At 37.8% G+C, this 24,389-nt stretch overlaps 1 protein-coding gene, 1 long non-coding RNA gene and 1 pseudogene across 7 annotated transcripts in view; 2 read left to right on the top strand and 1 right to left on the bottom strand.

Moving 5' to 3' along the window:
- Positions 1-2,172, bottom strand: part of Cntnap5a (contactin associated protein-like 5A) — a 902,587-nt gene extending 900,415 nt beyond the window's left edge. For 2 of the 4 annotated variants that reach the window (NM_001371013.1, NM_001077425.2), the window contains exon 1: positions 1,691-2,172. In NM_001371013.1, the coding sequence (NP_001357942.1) occupies positions 1,691-1,772 (82 nt within the window). In that variant the 5' untranslated portion in view covers positions 1,773-2,172. The remainder of the gene's footprint in view (positions 1-1,690) is intronic. The other 2 variants (XM_006529775.4, XM_006529774.3) reach the window with 2 other exon arrangements.
- Positions 1,963-21,360, top strand: LOC108167704. 3 transcript variants are annotated; one of them, XR_001779333.2, is made up of 5 exons: positions 1,963-2,334; positions 3,332-3,511; positions 7,077-7,290; positions 15,695-15,741; positions 17,066-21,360. It is a non-coding gene; the product is annotated as an uncharacterized LOC108167704 (long non-coding RNA). The 3 variants fall into 3 exon arrangements; XR_001779336.1 differs by having other exon boundaries at positions 2,255-2,334; positions 3,361-3,511; XR_001779334.2 differs by lacking the exon at positions 3,332-3,511 and having other exon boundaries at positions 2,048-2,334.
- On the top strand, positions 16,326-17,500 carry Gm17916 (predicted gene, 17916; annotated as a pseudogene).
- Positions 21,361-24,389: the final 3,029 nt, after the last annotated feature.

The following is a 24,389-nucleotide window of genomic DNA, read 5'->3' as shown; positions in this document are numbered from 1 at the left end:
AATATATTGACCACAGTTAAATTAGTTTACAGAATATATGGCTCCAAGAAGGAATTTTCAAGAACCTCAAGTTATGCACTTGTGCTGTACAGTCTACTCATTTAATCAGTCTCTCTAATTCCCAACTTTTGGATCCTCAGAGTATTCATTCTTTTCAGATAATGGAACGTGCTAAGGAGAAAGCATAGTTCAGAGCCACACCTTTGAATCAATTGGAAAATACTGACCTCTAGTGTTCCAGAAGGTAGAGAAACTACCTCAGTAACAAAGGTCATTTCCTAACTAAAGCTCTTGGTCTGTCTTCTGTGAACCATGGGAAGACTTTCAAGGAGAAGGGGAAAAGAGATAACGGGAACCAAAGAGAAGGGGGAAAAGCCAGTTGAGAAAAATCAATTTACCTGACTTAAACTTGCCTCAATATATCCTCTAAAATAATTTACTAGCTTATCTCAACCTGATGTAGAGGATAGTCACTTTGGCCTTCCTTTATAACATAAACTTTAAGAAAATATTACAACTATGGATTGCGATATTTCTAATCTTTGGATCACAGAAACACTGACTGTACTTTGAATATCTATCCACTTGTGTTTCCTCTAGAACACAAGTTCTGGGACAAGATAATGTAAGGATTTAGGAATAGGGCAGAGGGGTCTTCTGTAGTAAGTCAGTTCACCTTTTATTTTTTAAATTGATACTGATACCACAACTTACAAAAGTAAAATAAAGTTGATCTTATCTGTATAATATTAGTTGATCTAATCTGAGGTTCATTTTAGGAATAGAAGATGAGAGAAAAAACCCAGAAACTTGAGGGACGGTAGTAAGCCATCCTTGCAAACAACACAGATGGCTTAATTGCATACTTTCTCATTTAGGAGTTCCCAGGGAAGGAAAAACTTCTCTTCCTCTGCTTAGAGAAGCAGCTGAGCAATTGAGCTTGAACCTCTCACAGCTTTAGTGAATTATTCAAGTTTGACAAACTTGATTCTTTAAATAAATAGTGCAGGTGGCAGATTTCTGGGAGTCAAACATTCCTGCCTATTAAATTCAGTGTTCTATGCTTGCTAAGGTGGAAATGTGGATAACATAATACATACTCATTCCTTCCTGGGCACAAGGATTTTGAGGGTGGGGTGTGCATTTTTTAAAGCACTCCCTCCTGTGATTGAGCAGCCATTGATTTCCTGGGGCAATTACATTTGGGCTACAATTCTTAGACCCAAACTCCCAAACCCTTTATATGAGTACTCATTGGTTAGAAAATGCCTACAGCAGTAGAGAGCTTGGTGCTAAGGATGGAAGTTAGGGTAGAAGTGTTCCGAAGGGCACATTGCAAATCGGTGGGAGCTGCAGTCCGCTGTTATCACCTTGCTCAGGCTCCTGAGTGTCTCTGCCCCTAGAGGCTTGTTCCTGGCCCGTGAATTCCTGGCTGAGATTAAGAACCATGAATACAGCAGGAAGTTAAGGGAAGTTTATGATTTAAAAAATAGGGCAGACAATCTAGCAGAGCAAGCTCATTAGAGCTCTGCTAACTTTTGGGGTGCTTGCAATAGTCGAACCACACTAGTTAGGGTTTTCACCCTGCTCTTTTCTTTTACCCAGAGCATATAGAGTCAGACAGTGGATAGTTATTCTCAGGAGCACCCTATCCCACCTCACCTTCCCGCCCCCAGCTCCAAGTACTCACAGTTTGTCGCTGTTAATCCTAAATGCCACAAGCCTGAGAGCACCAAAGTCAAAACGCTGTTCAGTCTTGGTACAGAATCCATTTCCCCCGAGTGAGCGATCTCTTCCAATAGAATCCCAAATTCGCAGGCACGAGCCTTGGCTTTTCTTTCTTTTCCTTTTTCTTTATTGCACTGTTCCCTCTCCTCTGCACAGCCTGACCCCCTCCCACCCCCTTGAGCCCCTCTTCTCCTTCACTCCATCCTGATCCTCAGAAGCTCTACCAAAAAAAAAAAACTGCAGCAGGGCTTCCTCTGAGATGCGAGCTGTGAGCTGCGATCGAGGTTTATAGTTCCTGCAACTGTCCCTTTCTGTGCTTGCCTTCCTCGCGTGCCTCGTCGTCTTCCGGATTCTCTTTTGTAAGGTTCAAGCTCCAGGGCAGCTCTTTGAGACCTGCTTTACCAATAGCCGAAAGCACCTCGTTCGGAAATGAGAGCTGGATTCAGCACCAGGGAAGCGGACAGCTCCTTATAGGCGCCTTGTGCGCAGCACCGCCCCCGGCTGAGCCAGCCACACACTGGTCCATAAAAGTGGCCTGGGCGGATCCTTGGTCGCTAGGATGTCCCTAGCAGAGGCTCTGCTGTGGCATGCTTTACCTACTTGCTGGTAAGCAAAGGAAAAGACTCTCTCTCTCTCTCTCTCTCTCTCTCTCTCTCTCTCTCTCTCTCTCTCTCTCTCTCTCTCTCTCTCTCTCTCCCTCTCTCTCCCTCTCTCCCTCTCTCCCTCTCTCTCCCCGTCTTTTCTATCCTTGCATTCCGAGCATCCCAGCATCCCTAAATACCCCTTCTCTTTCACCTCCTACCCAATTACAGGCATTTAAATCAGGTTTTCAAAGAATGCCTAAAGGTGTTGAAAGACAAAAGCCATAGTTCCTCCTAGGATTTTTCTCATAGAAAACTTGGTAATGACCTAACCTGATGCCTAATGCCTCTTTCTTTACTTCATAAGGGAGAGTCAAAGAAAGCATGAATTGTGTGTTCAATTTCCCTTGCAGGGTTGGATGATTGACCTGCAGGATTTTCTAATTGGGATTCCTGGTTGAGCCATTTAGGAATATGAGAGCTCCCAGATTTTCCGACCTTCTACATCTATTTCTCTCCTTGATTGCTGTTGGCACAGTTATTCCATAAGTACTGCAAGGTGATTGGTGCTGTGGATTCCAAATGAGATAAGGTGGTACCTTGGAATAAGAGAGAAATGTTTGAAAACAAATTTTAAAATGTAGGAGCTGGAGGATGAGTAGAGACAAGTGGGTGTGAGCCCATGGTTGGCTCTTAAAAGCTTTAGATCTAAAACAGAAAAGAGGTTGTGATTGCTTCCTCGGGGCTTTCCATTAGAGATCTTGATTCTGTAGCTTCTAGCATACATCTGGAACTCACTTGCTTTTCTATAGATCAACTTATTTTGTGTTTACTTGAAGCTGCCAGAAACCTGTCAAATGTTAACAAAACAAGGAGCCAGTAGTGATGTCTTTTCTGTGAAATTTACAAGCAAGTTAGAGTCTATAGACTCTACATCAGAGAAAGTTGATATCTCTCTCTCTCTCTCTCTCTCTCTCTCTCTCTCTCTCTCTCTCTCTCTCTCTCTCTCTCTCTCTCATTAGTGAGCACATGGATTTATTTTAAACCACAGATTCCTGACAGCCTTTGGTCTCAGCTTCTGGCTCTATTGCAACTGGACACTGAGATGAGTTTCAAGCAGCCTTTGCACAAATCCTGACCTTTAACCTTGTCGTCTGGGAGCTTCAGCTACTATCACTGAAATACTGAATGACAGTTCAATGGTAATTGGAATAACTGACCATTATTATACTAAAGAAAGAATGATGAAAGCCCTATAAGCTGTAAGCAAACAGCCTTCTATGTATATTTTAACTGGAAACAATTATGTCAGCAAATTTTTGGTTCACAGAAAATTCAACAAAAGTTATTGAAGCATTAACCATATACAGGAACTTTGACACCCAATATATCAATGCTGTGGAGCACACCCTTTTCTCTCCTGTTCAGAGGAAGTTATAGGAAGGAATTGGTAAAGGGACTCTAAGTCTCTTTGCTTTAGGTAGTTTTCCTTTAAAACCTTTCTAAAGATAGGCACAGAGCTGCTGCCATCCCAGTTCCTGATCTTTGAGAGTTGCAGGTTGAATGCTCCTCTTCTGGCTAGCTTGATCACACTTGAAAGGCCTCACATATACATACATACACACACACACACACACACACACACACACACACATGTGCATGACCTTTATTCACTTTGTATGTTTAAGTATATGCAATATTTAGATTTTTCTATTTCTTACAATTATTAAAATTTTAAATATATATATGTATATATGCCTGCAGGTATGTACTTGTACTCACCAAGGCCATAAAAGGTTGTCAGATCACCTGGAGCTGGAGTTACCAACAGTTATGAGTTTCCTGGTATGGGAAATAAACTCCTACCTTTTATCAGAGCAGTAAGTGCTCTTAACCACTGAACTTTCTGTCCAGTCTCTACTTGGGTTGTTTTTAAAGGAATAAAATATTACATAATTCAAAACCATTTGAAGTTTTTACTTTAAAAAATTTGTACCAGTTCATTACTGTAAAAAAATATTTATTTTTATTTATTAATCCCATACACGAGTTTTTATGAATTTTATTACCATTTATGCCCTTAAGCATTACATTGTGTTGTTTTGATTTACATTTGATTACATTTCATCAATTAAGAAATGGTGAAAGTGGGAATAGGGTACAGCTGATGACATGCTAATATTGGGTGCAGGAAGCTTTGGGTTCAATCCTAGAACTACAAAGCTGAGGGTTGTTTGGGGGCCTAGTGTTGCATACCCATAATATAATCACTATGGATATGGAGGCAAGAGGACCAGAAGTTCAAGGTTATCCTAGCAACAAATGAGTTCCAGGTCAGGAAGTCTACTTCAGAACCCATTCAGCCACTATATAAATGGCTTTTTTAATCTATCAAATTATCTTTCTATCTATTGTCTATCTATCTATCTATCTATCTATCTATCTATCACCTATGTACCTATTATCTCCTTAATATGTACAAAAAGATATCAAACTATATATTTTCTCTTTTTCAATCTATTTAATTTAATTTTGAAATTTACTGTTTTGATACATGAATCCCTACTTGTTTCCTTTTACTCCTATATTGTTACATTTTATGAATATGCCATTAGTTGTCCTGTTTAAAAACCTTGGTTATTTCCATTTTCTCCACCAATTTAAACTATAGAACTTTTTAACATCCTGGTAATTTTCTTACATTTAGTAGTGAAAATTCTGCATTCTTAGGAATGTTTTCCTTTGGTGTACTGCATCTCTCCACGCTTATGTAATAAGATGGCATAAATTCATGTTTCTTCCTTTGCTAAAAGTGTATGAGATTTCCTAGAAGAAAGCACTCTGGCTTTTTTGAAGAAAACAATGATAACTAAGAATAAAATCCAGTGTTACTCAATGGCATCACAGCTTTTATGCACCTCCAAAATACAGTTTAACTAGGTAAAATGTTTTTAAAATGAGAGATATAACAATTCTGCCTATTCTAGCAGAATCTCTTAACATGAACCATCAGGGCCAGAGAAATGTGCTAACTGTACATGTTCAGAAAATGTGGAAAAGTGTCACTATGGAGCCCAGAATCTTGGTTTATTTTCCAGTTGTTGGTAAATACTGCCACTTCCTATTTTAGGTGCCCATATGCAAAAAGTCTTTATAGTATAAAAATCACACCTAATTTACAACCCTGTTTACAGTTGTATCTTTATTTTTTTCTCAAGCACAGCTGTTCTAGAGCAACTTTGAGCTTTAACCAGTAGACATTTGTCTAAGACTTGCCAATGTTTCAGCAAACTTATTGTGTTTCTGACTGTGGTGAGCATCAAACAGCTGCTTCTCACAGAGAGCAGTGTAAACAATGCCATCTTTTGAGGGGTTTTTGGCCCTAAAATGTTTGTAGACACAGTAGAATATTAATAACTATTAAAACTCTTTTCAGCCAGATTGTTATTTGCCTATTGAAATCCTTTCTTTCATAAGGATTTTATTCTGATTGATGCAGGTGCCATATGATAGAGAGAGACTGAATAATTTTACATTTCTTATCATGTTGCTGCACAGCATTATTCTTACCTGTAGAACATCTGAGTCGGAAGAGGCTCACAGCTTTTGCATAGTCAGTAGGTGCTTAGTATTCATGGAGAATGAGGAAATAATGGACAATGAAGTCTTTGAATGTCTATATTTTACAAGATCTATTTGGGCATCTTCCCAAATTAAAACCTTACTCAAATAAAAACTAAAAAGGAATGCGGTTTAATATTGGTTGGGAAAGTGCATGTAAGCTTGAGGATTTGAGTTCACTTCCTTGGCATTTTAAGTAAAACTTCTGGTGTTATTTGGCATATCTGCAACATTACTCATCATGGAGAAAAGTTGGTCTCAGCATTCATTGGGTAGCCAGACTAACCAAGCAGTGAATTCTGAGTTCAAAAGGAAGACCGACTCAGAAGGTAAATAATGATAATAGAATACACCTAATGTTAGCTCATGTCCTCCATAAGCACATTTACACAAGACAGCATACATGTACATGCACATATATACACATTGTGGATGTACACACATCAATTATATATTCACATACTCTCATATACTATATACTCATACACATACAAAAGAAAAGATGAAATAAGTTAAATGAGTGGTATTGTATTTGAATCTTTTTTCATTTTCTCTGGAGCACTTCTGTTTCAGCCATGATGGAACAAGGAAAAGGAGTCATTCATCATCCCGTTTTTGCTGTTGTTCAGAAATTGTTCTAACTGCTAATTTCATAATTCTTATTAGACACATCCTTGGGAGATATGCTTGGTCATATTCATTTTTTGATGAGATCATGTGACAAATGATATATCAATTATTTAAAAAATTCAAGGCTTCTAGTCACAGGCTACTCACGAACCCTCACAATTCGTTTTTTTCTGAATTTTTAAGTCCTGTATGATAAAATCCTTATAATTTGAATGGTTTTGTGTAAAGGAACAGAGTTTACATATGAGTGTGTTTTGAAAATCAATGTTGCTGACAATTTTGACTTTGTATGTCATGGTTTGTTTTACTGACTGAAGGACAGTTCCTGATAACACCACAGTTTCAGATTCGCTTGTTGTTTTGATTAGTTGGTTTTTGTTTTTTGTTTTTTGTGAGGTTTGTTTTGCATCTTTTTGTAAAATATTGATATAGTAGAACATCATTATATTTTCCTTTAAGTTGTTTTCCTTTGTAACTTAATTTTCTTGTTTTACATTTTGTGTTTATTCCTTATAGTAAATGGCTGGTAACAAGGTAAAGCAAATGGAAAAAAAAATTACTGGGCTTGCAGACCTGAAATTGTGTTAAGAAGATAAGACAGAAACACACCCAAAGTTAAGATAACAGCAGCTATTATCATGAGACTCTGTGCCAAGTATCCCACATTGCAAGTGCTGTTGGAGATTTCAAGTTGACAAGGATTACTTCCTCTGAGAAGAGAAAGTCACAGGTGGAGTAATGAATCGATTCTTTGTCTCTTTGTGGTAAAGCATTGTTCATGTCAGGTCAAGTCAAATATATATTTGCCTTAACAGGGGAGTTGAGTCTTATAATGAAGGCAGAATTGTACCTTTTCAGAGAAGTGGACATCCATATTAATGTCCAGGGACTCATGCTACATAATGAGCAAAGTTTGTTAGAGCAGGCTTGCTTCCCATGGATGTGCTAAACCAGGCCCTGAATTGAGTTGATTTTTAGGGGAGTGTTATCTTTCCAAAATGTCTGCATGATTACATTGGTACAGACCCACACATGTCACACTCTTAATTTTTATTAGATGCCAATGGTTATTTGGTCCTGTCTCCAGGATTCCAGTCCCCTCCACAATCAGTTCCCTGATTGTCAGCTGTTTTTAACTTCTCTGATTGCCCAACAGGATGAGGGAGAAATCCTGAGTAGATTAAGAACCGAACAACTGCTGCAGGCTCCTGTAGGAGTGGTTATCTGCTGCTTGCTCTATAGTTAGGATCTGATAAGTAAAACTGAAGGAAAGGATCAATTTACTTCTTAAGATAAACAGAGAAGTGTGTGAGAAAAAAAAAAAGCTAATTGTTCCTGCAGATTCCTCACATCAGTGACAGGATCTCATGAGAGCAGGAGTTAATAATAAGCGGTGCAGTCCGTTTAGTGTGTGCTTGTAGAGGGGAGAGGGTTCTGCTGGGTGCCTTTCTCTATCACTCTCTGCCTTTTTAGAAAATATTTATTTTTAGATTTTATTGATTTATATTTGTTTTTTGACACATACCACATATATGTAGGTTCTTAAAAGGTACAGAGAGGGTGCCATATCCCTTGAAGCTGGAGCTACAGGCCACTGTGTGCTGTCCAAGTTTGGGGCAGGGAACTGAACTCAGGTCTCTGGAAGAGCAACAAGTGTTCATAACTGTTGATCTGTTCATCCAGTCACACCATCTTATTGTTTATGAGACAGGTTCTCTTGTGGCCAACATGATCCAGGAATGTTCTTCTTGACCTTTCCTGAACTGGATTTGGAAGTACTTGACCCCATGCCCAGCTTTTCACATGGGGACAGGGATTGGAACTTCTGTTGGCAGAGTAAACACTTGACTGATTGAGCAATCTCACAGCCTCATTGTTTTTTGGTTTTTGTTTTTTTCAGTTTTAGTCACAACAACAACAAAAAATGACTGTTACAGCAGAGCACATTTGAATGCAAGACTAGTCACACTTAGATTCCCTAAAAGATCGAATGATGCCTAGTAAGCATCACCCTCCATTTGAGTTTCTGCACTTGAGCTATAATATTACTGAAAATCTTATATGTATGAAAAGAAGGCTTATTTAGGTTGTCTGCATTACTTTCCTCCCGCAGGAAACAGTTGAACAACCAGTGTGCTGCTGCCAAGCTTACTGAATTTAATAAAGGAAAACAGACACTTGTCATACCTAATGTTCCTTCCTGGTTTTTACATAATCCAGGCCAATATCTGAACAGATCTTTCTTTGGCAAATTATAGTAGGAAGAGGCTAATAGTTTTATAATGTTCTCAAAAGTCATATTTTCCAAAAAAAATCAGCATGTAGTTGAAACAATTGATATCCAGGGTTTATTTTATTATGTAACTTTCCTTTGTGTACTTTTATCATTTTTGCACTTAGACTAGGATAGAAAACACACTGGAAAACATCTCTAATAAGGTTTTTATCGGCATCTTTAATATCATGTTAAGCTAAAGCCAGCAGAGGATGTATTGACTAGTAGCAATGAAAAATGCACAAAGCAAACACATGCATGCATACACATACATGCATGCACGTGCGCGTGCACACACACACACACACACACACACACACACACACACAGAGTGTGAGAGAGAGAGACCCAGAGAGAGACAGAGAAACAGGTCTGAGACAGAGGCAGAGAACATATGTGAAATTTATGTGTGAGAAACATCATAGGTTGCAGAATTGTTGCTTAGTTTGGGAAGTAGGAGAAAGGAGGTATCAGAAGAGAAAGACAAATGGAGCCATGACTCTCTTTAATTTCTTTCTAGTGTCTCTGAACTTATATCTGTTGAGTACAGAAGTCCCAAGTTTATGAATATCTGCAAGTCAACATTCAGAATAGCATTGATTATCTTAATTATTCCTATTCTTATTAAAATAAATATGCCATCTGCCCCTTCCAATAAAAATGTATATTATTGTAATCATTTGAAGGTATATACGATGTAGATAATGCATGTTCATGGTCAGTACTATAGAACATGAATATATATAAATTATATAAATATATATATGTAATGCACATGAGTTTTTATTTTCATCATAAATAATTTCAATCACTTCCTACTGTCATTTCTCTGTTTTAATCTAATTACAAATGATGCAAATTGTAGATTAACTAGATGTACTCTAATTTTTTGGAAGTCGTGATTTAACACTGCACCCAAATATGTCCAATAGGAGAATGTACTATATGACAAATATAGGTGGGCATCTGTATTTATGTGGTTACCACATCAGCAGGTCTGGCATGATTGAGTTGAAAATATTCAGAAAATTGCATATATGCTGTACATGGGCATATTTTCTATTGTAATTATTTCCTACCTAATAATATGAGGCATGATGCATAGGTTACATACACATACCACTTTATTTCTTATGGATAACCTGAGCACCCTCATCTTTTCATATCCACATAACTGTCCCAGAGCCATGTCCTTGATGTTAAGGTAAAGCAGTCTCTGGAAATAACTCCATTCACAAGTATTTACACTGGGAAATTTGCAATGATTGTTACTGGCATGAATTTATTTCAGTAGAATGTATATTAATCAAATCAAGCTAGAGTTCTCTACTAGTGATATAATTTTGATATTGGAAATATAAACTAGATACTTGGAGAATAGATATTACAGCTAAGAAAAATGATTGGTGCCCAAATAAAGGCCAAATAAGGAAAAATAGTAGAAAAGGTTAATAAAACTTGTGTGCAGACTAAGACAGGCCTGTTCTATGCTTTGATACTATACATGGCTATGAACTGCTTCTATGTTTCAAATAACCTCAAGTGAATAGTACCTTGTAGTATATGATAATTACACACAGTTTTCAATGGGTCTGAATACATTTGTTGTCTTAAATAGCTGTGTGTAAACATCTCCCTTTACACTGGATCCTGGAGCTGAGAAGTTTTCAGGGAAGTTACAAGAAGCTGCAGGTGTGCCTCAATGACACATTGCCTTCTTATAATTGTCAGAGGAATATACAGGGGAAATCAGAGGCCCGGTCTCTCTTGTTGCTTCTGTCTTTAGTTTCAGTGTGTAATCCAGTCTGGCTGGCTACAAAGCTGCCTCATTTCTTGCCACAGAGTGATTTTACTGCTGTTATCCACTGAATCATCTCATCAACCCAGATCCAAATTTTGAAACAAGACATTTAAATGTGTCATATACTGTGGATAAATACAATAACAAACTGATCTCTGACAGTTGAAAACTACAGCCTACATGTGTGGATTTGGATATAGTAAGCTGCATTTACATTTCAAAGCCTTGTCAATTTCAGTGCTTTAAATATCAGAAGGTCTATAGAACGGTTTCGCTCTCCTAAGCACTTCTGTTAATTACTGAGATTGCCTTTCTGAGTTCTTGACTGTGGCTCAGTGTCACTGTGAATTGTATCATGGTGTTTGTCATGATATAGGTATAATTTACACATCAAACTCCGATACACATCTTTTGGTGTGTGCAAGATGCATGTGTGTATTCTGGTGCAACCGTGCTTACACAAGGGTTCATATTGACTGGGTTTTGGGATGAGCTGTTTTCCGTAGTCATTCTCTCAACTTATTTTCTGGAACAAATTCTCACTAAACCTGGACCTTGCCAACACAACTAACTTTACTGGACCCAGCATCAGTAATCCTCCTGGATCCACTTCCCCAATACTGGGATTACTGGCACATGCAATAGCACTGGCATTTCTACATCAATGCTAGAGACTTGAAAACTCAGATTTCTGCATTTACACAGCAAGTATTTTATCAACTGACCCACCTCCCCAGATAATCCAATTAAATCCAATTCCAAAAGAATCTTTTAGAATTCTTTAAATCATGTCGTCCCATTTACATAAAAACAGCCTCTGGTACTCATTTTATCACAAATAAGAATCTCCTGCAATTTATCTACATTTCTGACTCACTTTTCACCTGAATTATCACAAGAACAATACAAAATATAGACAAGCAGAAGAAAAAACAAACAAACAAACATGATAACTCATGAATATTTATGAGTTACCATTTTCTTTTCAGACAACTAATTATAATTGTTTCACATGGTTAGAAGAACAAAAGTAAGGCAGGCATTCAAAAGTTACACTTGAAAGATGACCTAAGGCAGAACTCTGATGCATGAAGGGATGGCCTGTAAGTGTGTTGTTGTTGTTGTTGTTGCTGTTTTGTTTTGTTTTTGTAGAAAGAGGGAGCAGCATTTCCACCAGAGCAGATGCAGACTCACTTAGCTTCCATATGAGCTAGAGTGCCATCTACAGTCAGGCGTTGCAGCAATTACACAGACTGCAACACTTATTACTCAACATAACAATGGGTATTTGTGATGTGTGATATTTGTACTGGCTAGTTTTGTGTCAACTTGATACAACTGGAGTTATCACAGAGAAAGTTGAGGAAATGCCTCCATGAGATTCAGCTGTAAGACATTTTCTCAATTAGTGATCAAGGGGTAAGGCCCCTGGTGGGTGGGGCCATCTCTGGGCTGGTAATCCTGGTTCTACCCATGGAAGGAGTTACAGAGACAAAATTTGGAAGTGTGATGAAAGGATGGACCATCTAGTGATTGCTATATCCAGAGATCCATCCCATGATCAGTTTCCAAATGCTGACACCATTGCATACACTAGCAAGATTTTGCTGAAAGGACCCAGATATAGCTGTCTCTTGTGAGACTATGTCAGGGCCTAGCAAACACAGAAGTGGATGCTCACAGTCAGCTATTGAATGGACCACAGGGCCCCCAATGGAGGAACTAGAGAAAGCACCCAAGGAACTAAAGGGAACTGCAACCCTATAGGTGGAACAACAATATGAACTAAGCAGTACCCCGGAGCTCTTGTCTCTAGCTGCATATGTATCAAAAGATGGCCTAGTTGGCCATCACTGCAAAGAGAGGCCCATTGGACTTGCAAACTTTATATGCCCCAGTACAGGGGAACGCCAGGGCCAAAAAGGGGGAGTGGGTGGGTAGGGGAGTGGGGGTGGGGTGGGTATGGGGGACTTTTGGTATAGCATTGGAAATGTAAATGAGCTAAATACCTAATTAAAAATGGAAAAAAATAAAAATAAAAATAATTGACCAAAAAAAAAAAAAAAAAAAAAGAGCAGGCTGAGCAATGCAGGGGAAGCAAGCCAGTAAAGAACATCCCTCCATGGACTCTGCATCAGCTTCTGCTTCCTGACCTGCTTGAGTTCCAGTCCTGACTTCCTTGGTGATGAACAGCAGTATGGAAGTGTAAGCCCAATAAACCCTTTCCTCCCCAACTTGCTTCTTGGTCATGATGTTTGTGCAGGAATAGAAACCCTGACTAAAACAATATTAATCATCAGCTCAGCAGGATCTACAATCACCTAGGAGACCAAACCATGGTCTGCCTGTGATAGAGTTTCTTCTCTAAACTATGGCTATTGAGATGGGAAGACTCCTTCACTGTGGCTGATGTCATTGCATGGACTGTGGTTCTTGACTGAATAAAAAGCAAGCTGAGCAAGAGCATTTATCTCTTTGCATCCTGATTGTGTGCTATGTGACCACACTCCTGCTGTCTGGCTTTCCCTGTCTGATGGGATGTACCCTTATTGGGAGCAGAAATAAAACTTTCAGCTATTGTTTCCTGCTATTTTCTTTGAGAAACGAGAATAATAACTAATGTAACATGATACTGACAGTTCTTATTTTAAGGCATGACTAAATTTCATATTTTATAGTTCTTAGTAGGAGGTGTAGGAATGGGGGGAGGTTCTTGGAATAAAAATGCTTATTGCTGTGAGTTCTGAAGCCAAAAGTGATGTATTTTCCAGAAGAAAAAAATATTTCCATCTGCATATATCCTGGCTTTTACTTTATCGTTTCTATAAGTTGTACACTCTTATAGGCAAGACAGAAAGAGGTTAAGCCTTTCTCTCCAGTTGTGACCCAAACTGTAAGTACATTAATTTTTCCATTTTTTCATAGTTAATAGCCAGACTTTATTGATGAGGACTCTGACATAGCTGGTGAACTAAGAGCTACAAGATTTAATTTCTCTTTCACCATATATTTTGTATTGATTGTTTCTAACACTTTACATGAGAAAATAACTTATGGAACTCAGCTTCTATGGTAGGCATCGTAGTCAGGCTTTCCATTCCTGCACAAAAGTCATTGTGATCAAGAAGCAGTTGAGGAGGGAAGGGTTTATTCAGCTAACATTTCCACACTGCTGTTCAACACCAAAGGAAGTCAGGACTGGAACTCAAGCAGATCACAAAGCAGGAGCTGATGCAGAGGTGTTGCTTACTGGCTTGCTCAGCTTGCTTCCTTATAGAACCCAGGACTACCAGCCCAGGGATGGTCCCACTCACAATGGGCCCTCCCATCCTTAATCACTAATTGAGAAAATGAACAGCAGCTGGATCTCATGGAGGCATTTCCTCAAGGGAACGTTCCTTTCTCTGTGAAAACTCCAGCTTGTGTCAAGTTGATACACAAAACCAGCCAGTACAGTAGGTTTTTTGGGGACATACTGTGTTTTTAACCTCACTTTAGGTATGGAAACAGTAAGCAAAATATTTAAATTAGTTTTATCTCTAAAATTGCATGTTATCAAATTAAGCAGTATCACAAAATTCAAGAATGAACTAAGTAAATGCAGGGCCCACTCCTGGAGGTCTTATTAAATATTCACAGTTAGTCAGTTGGTTATGTATTAATCATGAATTATGTATCCTTCAACTCAGAGCATATCCTAGCTGGGTGTGCTTTTTCCTCCTGTACATAGTAAAAGCTCATGGGTAAAACAAGATCAGTTTTTATTGTATACCATTGGGTAAATACAACATCTTAAAATTGTGTAATGAGGAAAGTGCTGGTTGTTCAAGCATAAAGTCCTGTGTGCAAATTCTTAGCAGCCATGTAAAAAACCAAACACAGTAGTGGGCACAAATAATCTCAGCAATGGAGAGGTGGAGACAGAGGAATTTTAGATCTCACTGGCCAATCACTACAGTCCACTGGCAAGTTCTGGGTTCAGCAAGTGATTGTCTAAAAACATAAGATACAGAGTGGTATAGGAAGGAGACCCTGTGTCCATTTCTGCCTTACACATGTGCATGCAAGTGCATACTGCATTCCACAAATGTAAATGTGTGTGAGAGACTGTAAAACTACCTTTTATTTTCCTGATATAATTGACTCAGAGGCATACTGTCTCCATCTGCTAACTTTGGCCTAGTCCAGAAAGCTTCTAGCCTCCATACAATCTAACCTATGCCTAGAGTTTTTTAAGCCATGGGAGTTTCTTCGAACTAAGCACACCCTTTCTAAGTCTTTCTGAACTCTGGCTGGCTGGTCAACTCAGGTGTTCTGGCTCAAAACTCCTTTCACGTTGATTGATTCAAATTGGACTTTTTTAGCTTCTGACTAAATTGCTTTTCTTGGACTCATATTAATTTTGGCAATGTTCTAATATTCTGGCTCATTCTCATTCTCTTGGTCATTCTATCTTCACATTTGTCTAGATTATTCTCTCTCTGAAACCTGTAGCTGTGCAACTGTTCCAGTAAAACTACTCTCTGTCTCTGTTTGTGTCTCTCTCTGTTTCTGTCTGTGTCTGTCTGTCTGTCTGTCTGTGTCTGTGTCTGTGTCTGTGTCTGTGTCTGTCTGTCTGTCTGTCTGTCTGTCTGTCTCTCTCTCTCTCTCTCTCTCTCTCTCTCTCTCTCTCTCTCTGTGTGTGTGTGTGTGTGTGTGTGTGCTCCTCCCTTAAATCGTTTTTCTCTGTATTCTTGGAAGAATTGGGTATATCCTATTCTGTCAAGTCTCTCTGGTTTTTCATTTTGTTTGACTCTTAGTTAGATATAACTGTCAAACATGGATGCTTCTTTCTACAAATTAACTTTACCTTCATTGCTTAGGTTTAAAGATGTGAATTTAAGGATGTATCTGAATTCCAACAAGAGGGATTTAATGTGCTTAGGCTGAGCCACAGTACAATGAAAACAGGTTTTTAAGTAAACAACATAATCTCAGAGTTCACAGTGTTCAAATATCCTGCAAACTGAGATTGTGCAAATACATATTTTTAAAATATATTTGTTACTTATTTGACAGGAGGTGGTTTCGTGGTCAATGATTGTTTTCTGAAGTATTTGTACATGGTAAGTAAATGGCAGTAGCACATGCTTTAAGAGAATTTACAGGTAAAGGAAGTAAACACTGTAAGGCCTGTCTTAAATATTATAAGTATGGGATGTGTAATTATGTCTCAGAGAATAGGACCATTTGTTGCTCTTGAAGATGATCCTGATTATGTTTCCAGAACCCACATGTTAGCTCACAACCATCTCTAACTCTAAGTCTAGTCTATTTGATGCTGAAGTCTGGCCTCTGATTACACTGCACACACACACACACACACACACACACACACACACACACACACACACACTTCAAAATACATAAAAGAGAACTAGAAAATGAAAATTAATTTGTTTATTAGAAAGATGTATTAATGGCACATCTTTCTCTCTTGAATTTTCCTGACATCATGCTTCCCCTGCTTTAGCCTGCAGTGCAATGTTCCATCTTTTCAGCCCACTATCACACTAGAAAAAACAAAGCAATAAACCTAACAAAAACAAAACCTAACAAGAACAAAAAACAACAACAAAAACACCTTGGAGTGAGCTAAAATTTATTATAGTAAAGCTTATCCATGAAGTAAATAATGTCATACATGTATGCACAGTCTAGTCAGCCTGGCAATCAGATTGGTATCAAGTTGTGGAGGACAATCAGCAATGGACATGTCATAGGTCCCTGGTATATACCACAGGTGAAGCAACCATCACCTGCACTCTCTGTGTGCTACAATGAAGCCACAGGTGGCAAGTATGTTTCTAGAGCTATTTGGGTAATCCAGAATCCTGGACCATGAATTTCATTCCCTTAAGTCCTTTTGGCCAGACCTTGAGGTGAAGCATTTTTGGTTTTTGTCAGTCTGGAATAAGCAACAGCTGAACCAAAGCCGATTACATAGAGGGAGCTGAGCTGGCTGACCATGTCCTAGATGTGGTACAGAAGAAGGCCAGGAACACAAAGTTCCTGAAAAGCTTCCATTTGCTCTACTGACGAGTTGGAAATGTAGGCTTGGAGTTGACACTCTACTCATCAGAGATATCTTAGAAGAATATCCAGTCATCATCATAATCATTTTGAGTAGATTGTCCACATCCAAAGTTCTCAAAACTATGGTTGAATCCTACTTCTCTGTCCATAAGTTGGTAGACAACACTCAGGAGACCTGATAGTGAGACTTTCTATGATATCTGTTTCTGTACCTTCAAACTCATCCATCAACCCATAGGATATGGGTGAGAATTATCTCCCTCAGTTGCTATGCTCAGAGTTATAACCTGCCTCTACTTCCCTAGCCTGATCAATATCAAGTGTCCTTCCCATGTTTCCATTTCTTCACACCAGGCTTTGCCCCTTTCACGAGCTATGGAAGCCAGCACTGTCAGGTCCTCATTATCACCCAGAAGCATTTCAATGACCAGAACATGATGGCTGCCTTTGGCCACCACCATTGTCTATACTGTAGCATCAGACAGATATCCATGAAAGAAGGTGATGAGCACATATTAAATGCAGAATAAGATGAGCTACTACTTTCTGAATCAGTCTCAACAAAGTCAAGACAGCTCTCTGTGACATCCAACCACATGGTATCTAGATGTCCGTTAACTTCATTAGCAACAGAACAGCCATCCAGGACGACCTACTTAATTGAATCTCAGAACAGGTCACTGCAATGTCCTGCCAGAAAGCCTTCATTCACAGGTACACAGAAGATGAAATTTATGGCAACTGAGAACAACACATGTGACTTTGCCTGAGTATCAGCAGCATGAGAATGACACAGAACTGGGGAATGCCACAGTCAGAGCCTTGATCTCTATGTATCCAAAAACTTCTGCATTCCACTTCTTCCTATTTGCAGCTACCTGGAAATGTGTGTTGTCTCTAAATGTTTGGATTCCTCACTCCCCAAGAAGAAAAAGGACATATTTCTTTGATTGTGCTGTTTTCCCTTTACCCTTGATTTACTCCTACACTACACTTTAGATTTCTATTTCTATTCTGTGATGAACGTGTTACTTACTTTCGTATTAAAAAGAATACATTGTTCCAACAACCAAAAAAAAGGGGGGGAGTGGAAGAAATAAACAAATAAAGACAAACCATGTACAAGAGACCTCTAGTCTTATTAGTATGACTAGAGAGTGGGACAGGAGATAATCAGATGTTAAATTTCAAAAGCTCCTATTAAATTTTCAAGATAAACATTTCTAGAGGAAATATTTTTTCTCTTCTATTTGATAAGTCTACCCACTTCCTTTTTTTGTTTCATATATTTTGAAGCTTAGAGAGGGTCACTTCACATTTAGTAGCTGAGAAACACTGATCCATACCAAGAGTGAGGAGAAGGAAAACTTGATTTCTTACACATATTTAGAATTCCAGAAAAACGTATTTCTGTTTTCTTTATCAAAAAATCTGAACAATATATTCTAAACTTCATTTGTATATTTGGTTTTGATTGATTTTTTACAGTAGTTTTCATTGAGCAAAGATACAAGAATTAGATTAGACATAGATCTATGAATACACAATGTGCACTTTTAGACTCATGAGATTGCATGGTTTGGCAGTGAGGTGCTGTGCATGAGGGAAATATGGGTCCAACCAAGTCTTAAGGATATATTACATATGGAAAGTTTACTTATTTCAGCTGCTTTGAATGATTTGCATATTCCTCATTAGCATTTACTGTACCTATAAACAGAAAATATGGCAATTCCAGAACAGATGGGTTAAGGACAAGGAAGGAGGATGCATCTTCACAGTGTGTTGTAACAGAGAACTTGGTACAGACAAGTTTACCTGGCCTTACCTGTTAGATTAAATTTCTCTACTTTGATCGATTTAGGGAAAGAAATTAGTTGATTATCATCATAAACACTTTGGGGCAGGGAATTGGTGACATTCTTTTCTTCCTACATGTTTTGATTTTGTACAGAAGTAGTTCAGGGTCATGTTGATGTAAGCATTCCATTGTATTTTTTTTCCCCTTTTAGCAGTATCCACTGAACCAGGCTATTGGTGATAATGGTTTTGCACCATTGGCTATATTGTTTAATGTATGGATGAGAAGATTTCCACAACTTGGAGTTTAAATAGCCACATTGAATAGGTAATAGATAAGGCTTTAGCTAAGGATGCTTCTATATGTGGATAATGTTAGGTGTCCAAACAATGCATTTACTAAATAGGGAATGAACTAAGGAAGTGAGAGAAGAAATGACTGCCCATCTGAAATTCAGTAATAATGAAAACTTAAGAGTCCTGAATTTTAAGTATCTATTTGCATGGAGTACCAGAAGTCCACAGAAAACCAAAGGCTCAGAGTCCTGTACTTCTGTTCAACATTCATGAGAAGTGGAGTTTTCCAGTATCCAGGTGGGAGATTCATAATGAGATGATGAAACACAATAAAGTACAATTAGGTAGTAAAAAATATGCTTTCATGAAATTCAGAGGCAAATGAATAGAACTAGAAAATATCATCCTGAGTTAGGTAACCTTGTCACAAAATATTACACATGATATATACTCACTGCTAAGTGGATATTAGGAAAAAAGCTCAGAATAACCACAATAGAGCTCACAGATTTTATGAAGTTCTGTAGACATCATAAGACAGCAAACCCAGACACTATTCCTGATGTCAAGGAGCTCTTGCTGACAGGAGACTGGTATGGCTGTCCTGTGGGATAAATACAGATCTAGTTGCTTCCAGCCAACCATCGGACTGAGCATGGGGATTACAATGGAGGAGTTAGGGGAAGGACTGAAGAAGACAAGGGGTTTGCAAACCCTTAGGAAGAACAACATTTTCAAACAACCTGACCCCTCAGAGCTCCCAGCACTAAACCACCAATCAAAGAATACATATGGAGAGAACCATGGCTCCAACTGCTTATGTAGCAGAAGGTTGCTTTATCTGGCATCAATAGGAGGGGAGGCCCTTGTTCCTGTGGAGACATGATGCCCCAAAGTAGAGCAATGCTAGGGCAGTGAGTGGATGGGAGAGCACCCTCATAGAAGAATGGAGCAGGAGGTATGAGATAGGGGTGTTGCAGAGGGGAGATCAGGAAGGTGATTACATTTGAAATGTACATAAATAAAATAATCAATAAAAAAGAGATGATGAAAATTGTTAGTAAGTGCGCCTATGCTTGCCAAAAAATAAAAAGGCAATCTTGAAAAAAGGCAATGTTGATCTGATGTAGGATAGTCTTGATATTTAGCTTTAGAAAATACTACAGGCATTATCAATAAAAATACAGAAATGATTGCTGTAAGTAGTTTTAGATAACCCAATATTGAATTATTTGTGGTTATGCTTGGTTTCCTTCTTCCCAATTTTATTGTACATAGTTTCAGTGTAGGCAAGAGAAGCCTCCAAACTGACAGGCAAGACTTTTCTAAAAATCATGACTTTCAACTCTGTTTGGGGTGGGTGGCAAAGAATCCAGCCTATGTCCTTACATATAAAGGCAAGGTTTCTCTCATTGAACTATACTCCCAGCACTAGGATGTTCTTATTTTGTTACTTTGTAATGTTACTCTTGCATGGTGCTTAATAAGGAAACTCTTCGAAATTTAAATCTGATTACAAGGAATTTTTTTTTAATACAGAATCTGAAAAAAACAAATACAGATGATCATATAGCTTTTCCTTCACGAGTAAAAGTAAATATAACAAATTTGTAATTCATTCACTGGCAAAAGCATTTTGTATGTTCATAATGTGAAATTGTACACAACTATCACCAATGATAATTAGGAAGAAATGAATTTAAAATTTAGTAACTTGCAGAGGCAAAAACAACCTGTAATGAAGATTCAAGGCTTAATAGAAATGTGTGCATTTCCTGTGTACACAAACAATTTAACGAGCTATCAATCATTTAACTAGATATGGGAGAATGGAAGATTTATACAATCTATCTGATATAATATTTTATGTCTGCCTCAAAATGTTAACTTAAAGTCTAACAATGGAAATCACAGAAGGGAAAAAAGCCATTGATGGAGACCGGATGAATTACTGTTGCTCTTCTAATTATCTGGCGTTGATGACATAAAATCAATCAATGAATTGAATAACCTCTATTAGGAATCAGGAAGAGGAAATTGGATTTCATTATAGGTTTCCTCTGAAGAATATCACAAGCAAAGTATGTGACCAAGGAAAGAGATTATGCAAAAGTAAGATCAAGAAGACTGATATGGCAGGCTGAGCACACACTTGGGTAGAGCTTTGAGTTTCTTAACATAATCTCTAGTGAGCCAATGAGATGGACATGAGCCACTTTGATATTTGGCCAGAAATCTGTTGTATCTCTTGTTTGTATCATTAGATGAAAGAATATTTCATTGATATTTCAGAGAACTTCCTCAACTTTTGTTGTCATTTTATATCAGTATGACCCTAGACATAATTCCAAGAGGATTCAACAGGACTCATCTGTGATAATTAATCTTGATTGTCAACTTGGCAGGATCTAGAATCAAACTAGAAGAAAAGTTTCAGTGTATATCTGTGAGAGAGTTCCTAGTTGGGTTTCATTGAAAACCCATTCCAACTGCTGTTGCACCATTTCATGGAAAGATACCCTGGACTAAATAAAATGCAGAATGTGAGATTAGCAACTGTGTTCATAACTTTTACTTCTTGACTCGGTGACATATGACAAGCCACCTTATGTTCCTGCCACCATGTCTTTGCCATCATGATACACTGCACCCAAAACTGGGATATACCGTCACTACTTAAGTTGCTTAAGTCAGATGTTGTATTTCACCGATTAGGTAATTAGCATATATATCATCATAATGGATATAATGAGAGAATGATAGCCTGCTAGTGGCCTTGGGACTGTCCTATCCTGTTGGGGAGATTGTGTACACACAAGATGCAGGATCTCATAATGGGGATACAACTGAGAGAGAGAGAGAGAGGAAAAATGAGGAGCCTCTGTCACTTTAGAAATTATATAACACCATAGTAGTATTTTTGTTTGTTTGTGGGTTGGGCTTTTTTTCAATTTTAATTTTCTTTTTCTCTTTTTCTTTTTCTTTTTCTTTTTCTTTTTCTTTTTCTTTTTCTCCCTTTCCTTCCCTTTCCTTCCCTTCCCTTTCCTTCCCTTCCCTTTCCTTCCCTTCCCTTTCCTTCCCTCCCCTCCCCTCCCCTTCCCTCCCCTCCCCTCCCCTCCCCTCCCCTCCCCTCCCCTCTTCTTTCTTTCTTTCTTTCTTTCTTTCTTTCTTTCTTTCTTTCTTTCTTTCTTTCTTTCTTTCCTTCCTTCCTTCCTTCCTTCCTTCCTTCCTTCCTTCTTTCTTTCTTTCTCTTTCTTTCTTTGTTTCATTTTGGTTTTTTTGGCCTAGCATTGGTCTTAAATACTCTGCCTATAATCAAAACTAATAATAGCTTTAACATTCATTTTGATTTTTGAATATTTTTTTGATGAAATAATGTACCACAAAGCATGTTTAAAATAACAGTATCCAGCAAAGTACTAAACACACGGTCTCATACTATCTGCTTAAAGCATACTAGTTACTAAAACTGAATGACAGACATTCATCAATGGCTCCTATGATATAATGAGATCAAAAATAGTCGTTCATTGTTGAAGTCTCCACATTATAGAGTCTTTTGGAAAAACATCATAATTTTGGAATCATCATTATATTTTGACATAGAATTTCTGAGTTTGGGGGGTTGAATCTATGAAAACAATGTGCTATAAAGTCACCTTTGCCAGAGACTTATTATACACTAATTATAAAGCAAGATACGTAAATTATGACATATTGTTTGGAAAAATCAACAATGTTATTGGTAAAATTAGATTTTCTATTATAAAAAATTTTTAAATTGTTACTTCTGTTTGGGTTTCTTTCTTCCTCTATCCCCAGCCCCATCCCCAATGTGTGTGTCTGTGCACACATGTGAGTGAAAGACAGTGTATATATGTCATAGTGTGTGGATTTAATCCCTCCCTATTTTAAAAAAACATTCAAGAGCTGGACAGTGGTGGCACACGCCTTTAACCCCAGCACTTGGGAGGCAGAGGCAGGCAGATTTCTGAGTTCGAGGCCAGCCTGGTCTAGAGAGTAAGGTCCGGGACAGCCAGGGCTATACAAGAGATCCTGTCTCAAAAAAAAATAAGAACATTCAAATAAAACTAAAAAGACCATAAACAACCTCTTAAATATAGGAGGCACCTGTCACAACTTGCAGAGTTTGATTCTCTCCTTCAACCATTTTGGTGTTCAGAATTGAACTCAGTTCATCATACTTTATAGACACCTTTACATAATGACCCAGAAATTTCTCTTCATATACTAAGAAAAGAATCAAGATCAAAAAATCATAAATATAGATTCTGCATCAAACTCTGTAAGCATGAATAGGCAATTGTGGGTTTTGTTAAGTTATAAATAATTTCTAGCTTCATTCTTATATCCATATTTATTTTTAATCAGAAGCTTAACATTTTTAATCAGAACATAGTTTTTATGAATGTGAAAGTACTAATTTTACCTAATGCGAACAAAAAAAGAGTGTCAGTGTCCAAAGTAAAGGAAAACGATTGTTATAGTACTTTGTTTATTCCTCTTAAAATCATAACATGTACCTCTTATAGAGGTTGTTTGTAGAGAGTGAATGGTCACCTTTTTTCTGTTTTATTGGCATAATGTTTTTAAGATAGTGAGTGATGAGAATCCATAAGTTTGTACACTAAATTGTAGGACATGGAATGTCGTTCATGAACAACTTTTCTGAAAGCATCAAGACTCTGAAATGTGTACATAATTTATTTCTTCAAAACTAATATTACCTTTGAGGCTTGAAAAATGTTCACTTGCCCTGAAAGCACGGAGTCCTGAGTTCACTACTCAGCACTGTCATAAATGGTGGTGGCTTGCCACTCTAATCGATCCTGTGAGGACTATGAGACAGGGCCCTTCCTGAAACTCACTGTTCACCCAACCTATCCAATTTGTATGCAATGGATCCAATGTGCAAACTTGTCTCAAAAATTAAGTTGGAGAAGAAGTGAAAAACTTGACATTGACCTGTGGCCTCCATATACATATATGTATGTATATTTGCACATGCATACAGGAACATTCACAAATTCACATGCACATTCATGTATGTGTGCACTCACATGCGCGCGCGCACACACACACACACACACACACACATGCACACACATAAATTAATTAAAAAATTAAACAATAAAAATTTGTCAGTGTCACAGTGTGAATTAAAAAACAAAAAGGAAGATTAAATGTTTCTGTTAAACACAAAGTAAAACAAAAGCTAAAGCAAACTTTTTCTCAAAAAAAAAAAAAGTGTACTCTGTACCATGTTATTTCATGTAATCCTTCTAATTTGACCAACACTGTGTAGTTCACTGTGTGGCATTCTTACCATTTCCCTTCAATTCACCTATACTTACTTATACTTTACACAGTTCTATTAAAAATATGAAAACAACTACAGAAAAAAAAAACAAAAAACCCTCCATGATTTGACATTCCAAATATATCTACAAGGTATGTGAAATTGCAATGACTTCTAAAAGTAGCAAGGTGCCTATAAGTAGGATATTTTAGTTAAAAAAAATTCAAAATCTGAACCCTTTATGATTTCTCAGCAGGCTTA

This window comes from Mus musculus, chromosome 1, assembly GCF_000001635.26.
Source record: "Mus musculus strain C57BL/6J chromosome 1, GRCm38.p6 C57BL/6J".
In the NCBI taxonomy this organism is placed as follows: Eukaryota; Metazoa; Chordata; class Mammalia; order Rodentia; family Muridae; genus Mus; species Mus musculus.
The sequence above is the reverse complement of the archived record's forward strand: the minus strand, read 5'-3'. Positions and strand labels throughout refer to the sequence as shown.